The sequence below is a fragment of the Rhinolophus sinicus genome, chromosome X, assembly GCF_036562045.2.
Source record: "Rhinolophus sinicus isolate RSC01 chromosome X, ASM3656204v1, whole genome shotgun sequence".
NCBI classification, from domain to species: domain Eukaryota; kingdom Metazoa; phylum Chordata; class Mammalia; order Chiroptera; family Rhinolophidae; genus Rhinolophus; species Rhinolophus sinicus.
The window spans coordinates 110,954,906-110,967,194 of NC_133768.1; the positions used below are offsets into that span (position 1 = coordinate 110,954,906).

Genomic DNA, 12,289 nt, shown 5'->3' on the forward strand with positions numbered 1-12,289 from the left:
CCAGAATGAAGTCCGAGGGGCAGGGGCCGTCCACACCAGAGGACCAGCCACCACTCTTCACACCAGGCCTGGGACCCACGGGTTCCAAAGCCATAGCACAGGGGTTGAGGCCACGGTGGCGCCCTCTCCTGGCCAAGAGGCCCCCACTCCACTCTCTGACACTAGCCTTCCACAGAGGAGGGCGCACGTTGGAAATGCTGTGCGTGGCCACAGCCGCAGAAAGAGAGGGTGGGGAGACGTTGGAGGAGACAGCCCAGGACTCTGGTCACTCTCCAGGTTACTGGCCTCAAAGGGCCTGTGAGCCCTTCCCAACCTGGCCCTGCACAGCAGAGCACTGCATTCCGTCCCTGGGGGCCTGAAGATGGGCCTCCTGCCACCCCCTCTGCTGGCAGCCTAAAGGAGACAGAACCACACGCAGGTTGACCTCTAGGGTGGCAGAGCTGGTGGCTAGGCTGCCTCTTGCTGGCCCTTTGGGGGTGGGGCAGAAACAGGAAGTTCTTGGACAGCGGGGAGCTTGTCTGCCATGATCAGAGGAAGCAGAAGTTTGGGTGGCAGTGGGTGAGGTCTGCTGGTGGGGTCCCATGGGCAGTAGCTCTGCGTCCTTGGTTTTTTTCCCCACAGGTGACACCCATCCCCTCCATACTCGTCCCCCATCCCTGTCCCTTACCCCTCCCTCCAGCTCACCACTGGCCCATTGCTCTGTCTGTCTTTATTGATTTGGGGAAAACTGGAGGAGGGGGTGGAGGGCCACGACACAAGCTGGACCACCCACAGTCAGCAAAGCACAGAACAGCGTGCAGGAGGGACAGCCCCTGGAGCCTCTTCAGCTTCTAGAGGGGTTGTGGCAGCGACAAGGCAGAGGAGCCCCTGTGGACATGCCCCACCAGCCCCTGGACAAGGGCAGAGCCTGAGGGGTGCCCCACTCCCACCCTAGTGCCATGAGCCACACCCACACATCTCAAACTCTCCAGCAGAGGCCAGCCCCGGGGTATGGAGGATGGGGAGAGGGGACTGAAAGGGTCCACAGGAAGGGAATCTGAGGGTCAGTGCACTCGGCCTCGGCATCTGCCAGGGGTGGAGGGGGAGAGAGAAGCGCACAGGGAAAGGGGACAGTCAGGAGGCACCCCGGCCTGCCCTGTACCCCTGCTCCCAGTCAAGGCTCTCGGCAGTGGTGCCCACTGGGTATGGGCACTGAGTCCCTAAAGGATCCTCACCGTGCCTGCAGTCACCAGCCCCTGCTGGCCCCTTTCTCATCTTCTCTTCTGGGAACCCTGGCTCCTCCCTTCCATCTGTGCTCTCTGCCCTTAGCCCTCTAGTCTCTGGGGTCCACCCCGCTTAGCTCTTGGCCACATAGGGTCACCACCCTCTAAACTCACCAAGGAGACACTTCCCAGGGGGTGTAGGACCCACACACACACCTGGGCATCACCACTTGGGGGGCTGGCCAGCCCGGAGGCCTGGGTGGCTGTGGCGGGCCATTTTCCGCTCTGAGGCCTCGTCACCCTCTGGGCTCTGTCCCAGCTTTCGGATGTGGCGCAGGAAGGAGGTGGCATTGAATGCTCGCTAAATGGAGAGAGGAGTGTCAGGCCATGCCCCGGCCCTGAGCCCAACATTCAAGGACCACAGAGGCCACAGGCGACCCAGGCCATCCCCTAAGGCCGAGGGACGGGGCAGTTGGGGGAGAGGCAGCCTTGAGCTGACTGGGTCCACAGGTCCCGCCCCACACTGACCTTCCAGTGGGTCCGGGCAAAATTCTTCTGGATCTGCTCACTGACGGAGCCCAGGATGTCCCTGTCAAAGGCTGCATCACCAGATATCCTAGAGGGAGGCTAAGAGTCGGTGGGGGCTGGGGGGTCTCTGACGGTGTGGTCCGTCCCTCTGGTCCTGGGACATCTTGGCAAGGGTTCCACTCACCAAAGATGCTGTAAGGCCTGCTGGCAGGTGAACCTCTTCTGGGGGTCTCGCTCCAGAAGGTGCCGGATGAAGTCTTTGGCTGGAACAGGGAGGTCAGGTCAGCCCAACCCATCCCTCCCCGCCCCTTTTCACTCCCTCCTCCCCTCCCTGAGCTCAGGGCCAGCCTCAAGTTCACCTGATTCTGAGATGTCATCCCAAAAGGGAGAGTCAAACTCGTAGCTGGCCCTCAGGATCTGGCTGAAGAGTTCGGGGTCGCTCTCGTCGTAGAAGGGGGGGTACCCACACAGCCTGGCACCCACAGATGAATCACCCAGCTGTCCACCCCTCCCCAACCCAGCAGGGGGCAGGCAGGCAGAAGAAGAGCCTTCCCAGTGGTCACTCACAGGATGTAGGAGATGACACCCAGGGCCCACACATCTACAGCCTTCCCGTAGGGTTTCTGTTCCAAGAGCTCCGGGGCTGGGGGCCAGAGACAGACAGACGCACACCCGCATACGCGCACACCAGCCTTCAGTGCCTGGCTCAGCCTATTTGACCCCAGGAATGGCCCACCGCCTGCCCTGCCCCTGGCACCATGGCTCCCACTGGGTCCTCCAGCCCCCTGGCCTCCAACAAGCCTCAGGGAGCCCTCCTCACTTACCCACATAACCTGGGGTCCCACAGGCGGTGCCCAGCATGTTGCCAGCCTGGATTTTGGAGAGGCCAAAGTCGGAGACCATAATCTTGGAGTCCTCGAATGGCGTGGCATATAGGAGATTTTCAGGCTATGACACAGGCAGACAGAGGACATACCAGGTCAATCCTGGCGTGGCCCGCTGGGCTGAGACAGGGCAGACTGCAGGAGCAGGGCCCCGTCAAGTCCCCCAGACCCTGGTGCACAGGGAGGCTGGGTCAGGCCCGGGCAGGTGGGCAGGAGGGCAGGCACCTTGAGGTCTCGGTGCACGATGCCCAAGCTGTGCAGGTAAGAGACAGCACCAAGGACCTGGCCGACCAGGTGGCTGGCGTCCTTCTCCGTGTAGGAGCCACGCTCCATGATGCGGTCAAACAGCTCACCCCCTGTCACCCTGTGGGCAGCAGGGACTCAGCTGACCCAGGCCCTTCGACCCCCACTCACCACCCAGCCCCCAGTCTGCCCCTGCCCTCCTCACAGCTCCATCGCCAGGTAGAGGTGGGAAGGGCTCTCGTGTACGTCCTCCAGAGCCACGATGTTGGGGTGGCTGACCCTGCAATGGCAAGAAAAAGCCCTTACGGGGGGCTGCAGCCCCCACTGGGCTCAGGCCCTAGGAGTGCTTCCTCCTACCTCTGCCCCCTTCCCTGCGACAGGCCAGCCCTTCCTGGGAACACAGAGGAGGCAGGGCCAGGGCGCTCCATCCCAGGACACTGCTGCCTGCTGCAGGCCTTGAGCCTTTGAGCGTGTTAGCAGCCTGGGCAGGGCCAGGTGCATACCTGCGGAGCACTGCAATTTCATTCTCCACCAGGGCCTCCTTGCCTCGAAGGGCCTTCTTGGGGATGCACTTGAGGGCAACAAGGTGTGAGGAACCCCGCTCCTGGGCCAGCACCACCTCGGAGAAGGCACCCCTGCCACAGAGATGAAGACAAGGGGGGAGGCAGAAAGGGAGGGGGAGGGGAGAGACAGCAGAGGTGGGGAGAGGGAAGGGCTCCCCTAGCTGAAGCAGATGGGGAGGCACTGTCCATCCCATGCCACCCATGCCCCCACACACATACTCAAACATTCACTGACACACAAACATACACACTGCCACATTCACTGACACACTCACGAGCCCAGCTTCTCCCGGATCTCATAGACACTGCTGATGTCCTCCGTCTGTTTCTTGAGCAGCAACATGTCTGGGGGTCAAGGGAGAGGTGGAGGGAAGCCCCCTGGGTGAGGGGCAGCCCCGTCCCCCACCCCAGGCCCGGCAGTGCCTCAGCCACCCTCCGCTACAACCCCACTCAGGAACACAGGTCCCATAAAGTCCCACACACCCTCCCCCAGCCCGGGTCCATCTCGCCCCTCCCTCATTGCCCAGGTCGGCACTCCCAGGTGGACAACACCCAGCGAGACCACTGCATACACTCCTCCCCCTCCCAGATACATGGCCGCGATCGGGCACCCCCCACCCTGTCACCCCGACGGCGATCAGCGCCCAGACACGGCTCTCTGTCGCCACACAACTGAGTCAGTCACGATCAGCCACCTTCCAGAAGGCTCCGTGCACCCCCACCCCGGCCCCTTCAGGCCCATCCTCATCCACAGCGCCCCCAGGCCTAGACCTGCCACCCATGGCCCAGCGCCCAGGCACACTCCACACTGACCACCAACCCGCCCGAGATGCACCTGCGACCCCGCGCACAGCCGCCTGCCACGACCACGGCCACCCACGCGGCTGCCTAGGCGCACCGCCCCTCGGCGCCGCGAGGCGGTAGGAACTCCGCAGCCTGGGCCTCCCGCGTCCGGAGCTGCGTGGGCCGCGCGCGTGTGAGCCGGGGACGCGCCGGGCGTGACAGGTGTGCACTGGGGCACGCGGGGGCTGCGGCGGCCGGGGCCCGGGACCCCGCACGCCCCCTCGCGCGCGCGCCCGCTCCCTGGAGCGCCTGATGCGGACCTGGAGCGGAAGCTGCAGCGTCGCCTCGCGCAGTGGCCACCGCGCTGAGCCCCCCGCCCGCGCCCGACCAGCGCCGCCCCCTCCGCGCGCGCTCCCGCTGAATGCTGGCGGCCGAGCACGCGGTGGCCACAACACTGCAGGGCGCCTTGTAAGGCAATCGGCCGGCCGTCGTTGGCTGCCACCTCCCTCCTTGGTCATTCATGCCGGTTCCCGCCGCCTCCAGCCCCCTGGCGGCCTGGCTTAGCCGGCCCCAGGGCCTTTGCACCACCGGTGTCCTCCATCCAGAAGTCTCTTCACCCACATGTTGACAAAGCTCTCTGCCTGCCTTCAGGTCTCTGCTCTGTCCAGGCCCTTGGGTGTAAAACAGCATCCCTTCCCTAGCCCAGCCCTGCCACTTCTGTCACTCTAGCCTGAGCCCCCATCAGCACTCAGTTGGAGGACAACTACAGCCTCCTCAGTGGACTCCCTCTGTCCTCTGAACACACCCTTAACCTCCCCCACCCCAGTCTCTTCCCCACCCAACAGCCAGACCATTCCCTTTAGGTTCAGTCACCCATGGTCTACAAACCCTCCCATGGTTTTCCGTGTCACTCCAAAGCATGAGTCCCTACAGTGGCCTGAGGACTCTGTACAATCAGTCTCCCTTCCCCATCACTTCTTTGGCCCCTCTCCACCCACTTTCCCACTTGCTCAAGTAGCTCCAGCCAACTCCAGCGACACTGGCTTCCTAAGTGGCCCTCCAACACACCATGCATGGGGTGTGTACCATACATGGCCCCAAACACACAAACATGCACCTGCCCCGGGGCCTTTGCACTCACTGCCTCTCTGCCAGGAATGCTCTCCACTCAGTTATCTGCTTGGCTTGCTCCCTCACTCCATCAGGTCTCAGTTCAAATGTCACCTCTTCAAACAGGCCTCCCCTGGCCGTCCCCGCCCTGCCTTGTTTGCAGAACAACCATCAATGCAAAATCACCTTCTGTGTCTTTTCCTCACCAGAGCATCCACTTCCAAAAAGGGTCTCTGCTGACCTAGCCTAGGGGAAGTGCTCAGGAAATAAGTGCTGGGTGACCGAAATCAAGCCTTCATCCAACAACGAGTGGATTCCTCCTACCCAGTTCCATCGGTCCTGATGCCCCTCCCAGGGGGTCCAGGCCTCACCAGAGATGGGGAATGGGTGCCCTGGCTGTTGACAAGAACAGGTCTACACAGGCCACAGCTGTAGGGATCCAAGGAGTCACAGGGTCCAGGAGTGACCTGCTAAATCCATCTTCCAGGCGTCTCCTGGCATGAGAGACAAAGTCTTTAAGACAGTCCACAGAGCAGGCAGAAGTTTTTTAAAATCATCTTTCCTGACCTCATCTCTCACATGTACTCTGTCCAAAAATCGGTAAGTCTGAGAAGGCCCCCTCCAGTTCTTATCCACCCCCCTTTCTCAATTGCCCCTCCCAGTTCACTCAAGGAGGATCCAGGAGCCCCCCGCACTTGGCAGCACGGCCCCACTCCCAACTCCTCATCTCTGCGAACAAGGTTTCCTAGGGCTTAGAAAAGAGGAGTGGGCCTGATAGTGAGCTCCGCCTCATGCTGGCAGTAAGTCCTGTTGGACACAGACTGGAACCCATCTCACTTGCTCATTTGATGATTATCGCAGAAGAAACGTGAGGAGAGTCCTGTGGTCACAGGCAATAACAAGAAATGTAACTTACATACGTTTGTGTTTTGGAGAAGTAGGAGTGAGGAGTAACAAAAGACTACCCACATGAAAAGAGATGGCACACAGAGACTTCTCTGAGGGGCAACAGACAAAAAGTGGAGGCAGGAATAAAAGGGCCCACTTCCAAAGTGAGCCTGAGCAAACAAACTGCCTGATGCAGAGTTTAAGCTGGACATAGGTATCAATTTACCAGGTGATTTCGATGCTATTGGTCTCGTGTAAAAAGTGATATCACAATTTTTGTTTTAAGTCAGTATTTACAATATACCTGAATTACACGCTTCACAACTATTTAAATATCTGTTGAAATATTGTATTAATAGATGTAAACTTCAAAATGGATGTGTGTGTGTGTGTGTGTGTGTGTGTGTGTTGGGTAGTGATGGATAAAGAGTTTTTCAAAATCCTTTCAGGAGACCCTTTACAAAAAACTTAACTCAGGGCCGGCCCTGTGGCTCAGGCGGTTGGAGCTCCATGCTCCTAACTCCGAAGGCTGCCAGTTCGATTCCCACATGGGCCAGTGGGCTCTCAACCACAAGGTTGCCAGTTCAATTCCTCGAGTCCTGCAAGGGATGGTGGGTTCCGCCCCCTGCAACTAAGATTGAACATGGCACCTTGAGCTGAGCTGCCACTGAGCTCCCGGATGGCTCAGTTGGTTGGAGCGCATCCTCTCAAACCACAAGGTTGCCGGTTCCACTCCCGCAAGGGATGGTGGGCTGTGCCCCCTGCAACTAACAACGGCAACTGGACTTGGAGCTGAGCTGCTCCCTCTGCAACTAAGACTGAAAGGACAACAACTTGAAGCTGAACGGCACCCTCCACAACTGAGATTGAAAGGACAACAACTTGACTTGGAAAAAAGGCCTGGAAGTACACACTGTTCCCCAATAAAGTCCTGTTCCCCTTCCCAATAAAATCTATAAAAAAAATTAACTCAAAGTAGATCATAGACCTAAATGCAAAATGCCAAACTGCTAGAAGAAAACACAAGAGAAAATCTGTCATACCTTGGCTTGGTGATGAGTTTTTAGATATGGAAAGTGTGCTTCATGAAATAAAAAAATGACAAATTGGACTTCATCAAATTTTTAAATGTTTGCTCTTCAAACAACACTGTTAAGAGAAAGAGAAGACAAGCCACGGGAGAGGGGGAAACCTTTGCATTTCCTGATAAATATCTGATAAATGATTGGTATCCAAAGTATATGAATACATGGAACTCTTAAAACCCAACAATAAGGGGGTTAATTCAAGTAAAAAATGGGCAAAAGATCTGAGCAGACATGTCACCGAAGAAGAAATACAGAGAGAAAATAAGCAATGAAAAGACGCTTCACAGCAAATGAATGAAGGAATTGCAAATGAAAACACTGAGATACCACCACACACCTATCAGGCTGGCCAAAACCTGGAACACCGATAACACCAAATGCTGGTGAGGATGTGGAGCAACAGGAACTCTCATCCATGGTTGGTGGGAATGCAGACTGGAAGCTACTCAGGAAGGGAGTTTGGTGGTTTCTTACAAAACTAAACATACTCTTACCATAAGATCTGGCAATAACATTCCTGGGTATTTACCCAAGGGGGCTGAAAACTTATGTCCACATAAAACCTGCAGCTTTACCGGATGTTTACCGGATGTTTACCACAGCTTTATTCATAATCAGCAAACAGTGGAAGCAACCAAGATGCCCTTCAGTAGGTGAATGGATCAACTGTGGTCCATCCAGACAACGGAATACTATTCGATGATAAAGAGGAAAGAGCTATGAAGCCATGGAAAGAAATGCGTGAGTCTTAAATATATATTGCTTTGCTAAGTGAAAGAAACCAGTCTGAAAAGACTGCAGACTGTACAATTCCATTTACATGACATTCCAGAAAAAGCAAAACTACAGAGACAGTGACAGATCAGTGGTCGCCAGGGGTTTGAAAGAGGGGGTTAGTGTTTGACCAAGGGAAGCCTGGGGGTGTTTAGGGCCATGAAACTACTCTGTGTGATGCTATAATGGTGGATATGTGGCATTCTGCATATGTCAAAACCCAGAGAACTAGATGGCAGAAAGAGTGAATTTTAACACATGCAAAATTAAAAATAATATTTCAGGAGATTGGGGGATCCCAGGAAGGAATGAGGACTGTGACCAAAGAATCTACGTGTGTTACAAATGTACAAAAGCACCTTCCTGAAGGGGGTCAGGGGAAAGGGGCTGACCTAGTCACTTTGGAAATGAGTGGGGTCTGTAAGACCAAAGGCAAAAGGAACGGCACGTGGGCACTGAGCTCTAGTTGACAACGTTATTCCCCACAAGGGGAAGGGGTGACAATTCTGAAACCACTCTACATGTGCACTGGAATTAGACAATTAAGTAAATGGAGGGCAGAGGGTGGGAGCCAGATTTTTCACTGTTGAAATGGGGAGAGACAGACAAGCAAGGGGAGGTACTAGAATGATCTATGTGGTGATGGATCAGAGCTGGAGACATCAGTATGAACTTATGTTTACCTTAATATAGATACAGGTGCATATAGATATATGCATCTGTATGTATGTATAAGAAATACATACATACACATATATATATATATATATGTATATATATATATGAATGTCTGTAGATATGGGTATATACATAGATTAGTATATACATAAATTTTCTTGCTGCCAGCTGAGAGGGCCTACAAGCAATCACACCTCAGTAACAATGAGTACAGTAGATCTTGGTTTCTAATACCTTTTTCCAATAAAGGGCTCTTTGGAGAAATGGCTGATTCTAGGGCTGAGGCAGGAAACAGACAAGATGAGTCTGAAGCTCCTTGTAGTGCCAGAAAGCAAGGAAGTCTCCTCTCCTCTGCTCTCCTCTCCTCTGCTCTCCTCTGTTCTGCTCTCCTCTCCTCTGCTCTCCTCTGCTCTCCTCTCCTCTGCTCTGCTCTCCTCTCCTCTCCTCTGCTCTCCTCTCCTCTGCTCTCCTCTGCTCTGCTCTCCTCTCCTCTGCTCTCCTCTGCTCTCCTCTCCTCTCCTCTGCTCTCCTCTCCTCTCCTCTGCTCTCCTCTCCTCTGCTCTCCTCTGCTCTGCTCTCCTCTCCTCTCCTCTGCTCTGCTCTCCTCTCCTCTCCTCTGCTCTGCTCTCCTCTCCTCTCCTCCGCTCTGCTCTCCTCTCCTCTCCTCTGCTCTCCTCTGCTCTCCTCCCTTCTCCTCTGCTCTGCTCTCCTCTCCTCTGCTCTGTTCTCCTCTCCTCTCCTCTGCTCTCCTCTCCTCTCCTCTGCTCTCCTCTGCTCTCCTCTCCTCTCCTCTGCTCTCCTCTGCTCTCCTCTCCTCTCCTCTCCTCTCTCTCTCTCTCTCTCTCTCTCTCTCTCTCTCTCTCTCTCTCTCTCACACACACACACACACACACACACACACACACACACAGTGATGGGGTACGACAGAGATGCAGAAGCCAACTGAAAGAGCTCCCAATGGCCAAGCTGGAACAATTTGAGCAACAAAATAGAGTAGTATTGGATTATAACCAAAAGTATAAAATAAATATCCAGTTATAAATAGGTGATTAAATAATAAATAAATGGGGAAGAAGAGACAAGCTCTGTACAGAGAATTCCAAATAATTTATATAGGTACTCGCCCAACCCCCAAGGGCGAGCGTTACCCCCATCCTCAACTGTGGGCTGCAAATGGTGACTTTGGTCCAAAGAGGACAGACTGCAAAGGGGGCGAATTACATTGAAAGTGGAGACACCTGATGAGCAAACTTGACGTCAGCTAAGTGAGCAAGATTGACATGGACAGTGGCAGTCATGCTGAGTGCATGGCACCTTGCTAGGATGTGAGGGGACGGCGCTTCACCTCCGTGGTCCTCCTTTCCATAGCCATCACCCCATCTACTCGGGACAGAAACAGCCGGCAAACCCCCAAGGAACAGTCCCCCGTCTGAGAGCACAGTCACAGCCAAGAGGAATCTAAGGAGACGTGATTCGTCATTCCGTCTCCTTAGATTCCTAGCAAGACGAATGCAGTGTGGGATCCACGAAAAGGACATGAGGGTCCAGCGAAGGAATTCTGCCCAAGTCAGCGGACTTGAGTTCATCATGTACAACAGTGGCTGATCATTGTAACAAATGTAACAGGCCAATGCAGATTGTCAGGTGTGAGTGTGTGGGAACGCTCCCTACTGGCCCTGCAATCTGTACATCTAAAACGATTCAGAAATTTTGTTACAAGTTTATTTCAAATAAAAACACATGTTACAATCCTTTCCGGGTCTGTGTGGATAAGCACAGCAAGCGGTGCTGTGCAGGGGTGGGGGGTCAGGTTGCCCCCTCCTCACCCCCAGCCCCGGGTGGGGGGCCTGGCGCCATCCCCCCTTCCCCAGCTGTTCGAAGCACAAAGCCCTTCAAGGTGGACTCCAGCCTTCCCTTTGTTCCCAGCTAATTCTAATTCCAGAGCTCCTTGTACCCACAGCCTCCAGCAGAGGAGGCACATCCCCCTCCAGCTGCTGAGGTCCTCTCAGGTTAACTGGTTGCCCCAGCGCCGGGCGCCCTCCCATCCAGCCCACTGCGCCACCCGGTGGGGTCTGCAGCCCCAGTCGTTGTGAGCAGTGGGTCCAATTCCCAAGCGTCCCTGGACAATGGGAGGCCCCCTTGCAGCGCTCCCCCCTCCCCACCCCCTCCTAGCTCCTTCTCCAACACACCCCCACTGCCTAACTGGCCTCGGAAAGGCTGCTGCCTGGGGAACACTTCGCTTATCACCCAGGAGCTGCAGTAGGGCGACCCCCAGCCCCTCCTGCATGTGCTCTGGAACCAGCCTTGAAGGTCCGTGGATACAAGGACCTGGCAGGACATGTGGAGGCTTCGATGGGGCTGCCAGGGACAGCTTCCTGGCCCTCAGCTGGGGTCCTTGGGCGTCCTCCCCAGCAGCTGCTGTCCCCAGGGAAGGGTGCAAGATACACCTTCGCAAAGCCCTGAGAATCCAAGGGCTGGAAATCCCTCAGCATACAGCTCCCACTTCGGGAAACTCCCTCTTAATCATCCAGCCAGAGGCAAGGATGGATTCATGAACTTCGACCACCTCACAAGCCCAGCTGCCCCGGCTGGGTGAGGGAGGAAGTGCAGGTTCGGGTTCGAGGGCTCCCTTGCCTCCCTCTTTAGCCTCCTGGGACAGGTGGCAGCTGAGCTGAATCCTACAGGATCAGAGGGAGGTCAGCAAAGAGGAGGCACCACAGCATGGGCCAAGGGCAGGGAGGGCAGGGAAGGCAGGGACGGCTGCCCTTCAGTGCTGGGGAGCCCGTGGGCCAGCTGGTGCCCAATCTTGTAGCCTTGGAGAGGAAGTGAGCTTGATCCCTAGTGTGGAGAAAAGCCCAAAGAAGAGCAGATGGGGAGGCACTGGTCTGATTGGTGCTGCTGAGAGAAGCATGCAATGCATGGGCCTCGAGGAAGAGGCCACTGTGGGGTCCAGGAGAACAGGGTGGGGGGGGGAGGCTAGGGGAGGAGGAGGGGGAGGGGAGATGTGGCCCTGTCTGGGGGCCTACTGCACCTCCCAGATGTGTAAGCCCCGGCTCCAACATGGGAGACACCCTTTGAAGGCAGCAACCTAGAGCAGTGGGAGACTGGGCCCCAGGAGTTCCAGAGCTCACACAGGCCATTGTCAGCAGCCACCTTCAGCCTGGCCACCTCCCTCTCAGGCCACTTTCCCCATGTGCCATCAGCTCACCCACGTCTTTCTCCAGCTATTGCTTCCTCTCCCCACCACACTCCTTAGCCAAGTGTGATCTTCAGTTCTTGAAAGAGTTCCCTGCATCCAGACACGTACTCACTTCCCCTTGTTTCTCCCTGCACTGTCTGGCCTCTGCCCACATATCCCCATCAGAAGCAGCCCTCACCCAGGGGGCCTGCTGCTCCAGGCCATCTATGGGCACTTATTTGTCTCCAGACCAGCTTTAGTCCTAGGCTGGGCCAGAGAAGACTCAAGTTAGGGTCTTCTGATGAGCAGTGCCACCTCAAGGGTCCCCAAGCCCCCTGTGTCCCCCCACATGCCTCTTGAGGCTCCTCTA

At 56.0% G+C, this 12,289-nt stretch overlaps 1 protein-coding gene across 3 annotated transcripts; it reads right to left on the minus strand.

The window, feature by feature from the left end:
- Positions 1-694: 694 nt before the first annotated feature.
- On the minus strand, positions 695-4,748 carry PNCK (pregnancy up-regulated nonubiquitous CaM kinase). 3 transcript variants are annotated; one of them, XM_019755090.2, is made up of 12 exons: positions 4,256-4,596; positions 3,696-3,765; positions 3,361-3,492; positions 3,063-3,137; positions 2,840-2,978; positions 2,555-2,678; positions 2,298-2,373; positions 2,090-2,202; positions 1,915-1,993; positions 1,731-1,818; positions 1,419-1,563; positions 695-1,065 (listed from the first exon to the last, which is right to left on the minus strand). In XM_019755090.2, the coding sequence occupies exons 2-11, from the start codon at positions 3,761-3,763 to the stop codon at positions 1,426-1,428; spliced, it is 1,032 nt and encodes a 343-aa protein (XP_019610649.1). In that variant the 5' UTR covers positions 3,764-3,765; positions 4,256-4,596; the 3' UTR covers positions 695-1,065; positions 1,419-1,425. The 3 variants fall into 3 exon arrangements, 2 of the variants coding, with proteins under 2 accessions (XP_019610649.1, XP_074179818.1); XM_074323717.1 differs by having other exon boundaries at positions 929-1,065; positions 4,524-4,624; XR_012493353.1 differs by lacking the exon at positions 2,090-2,202 and having other exon boundaries at positions 4,256-4,748.
- Positions 4,749-12,289: the final 7,541 nt, after the last annotated feature.

Coding starts and splice junctions, on each gene's coding strand:
- PNCK (XM_019755090.2), bottom strand. CDS start 3,763: ATGTTGCTGCTCAAGAAACAGACGGAGGACATCAGCAGTGTCTATGAG. Junction 2,979..3,062: donor CTCTACCTGGCGATGGAGCT/GTGAGGAGGGCA, acceptor TGCTGCCCACAG/GGTGACAGGGGGTGAGCTGT. Junction 2,203..2,297: donor GGTGTCATCTCCTACATCCT/GTGAGTGACCAC, acceptor TGTGGGTGCCAG/GCTGTGTGGGTACCCCCCCT.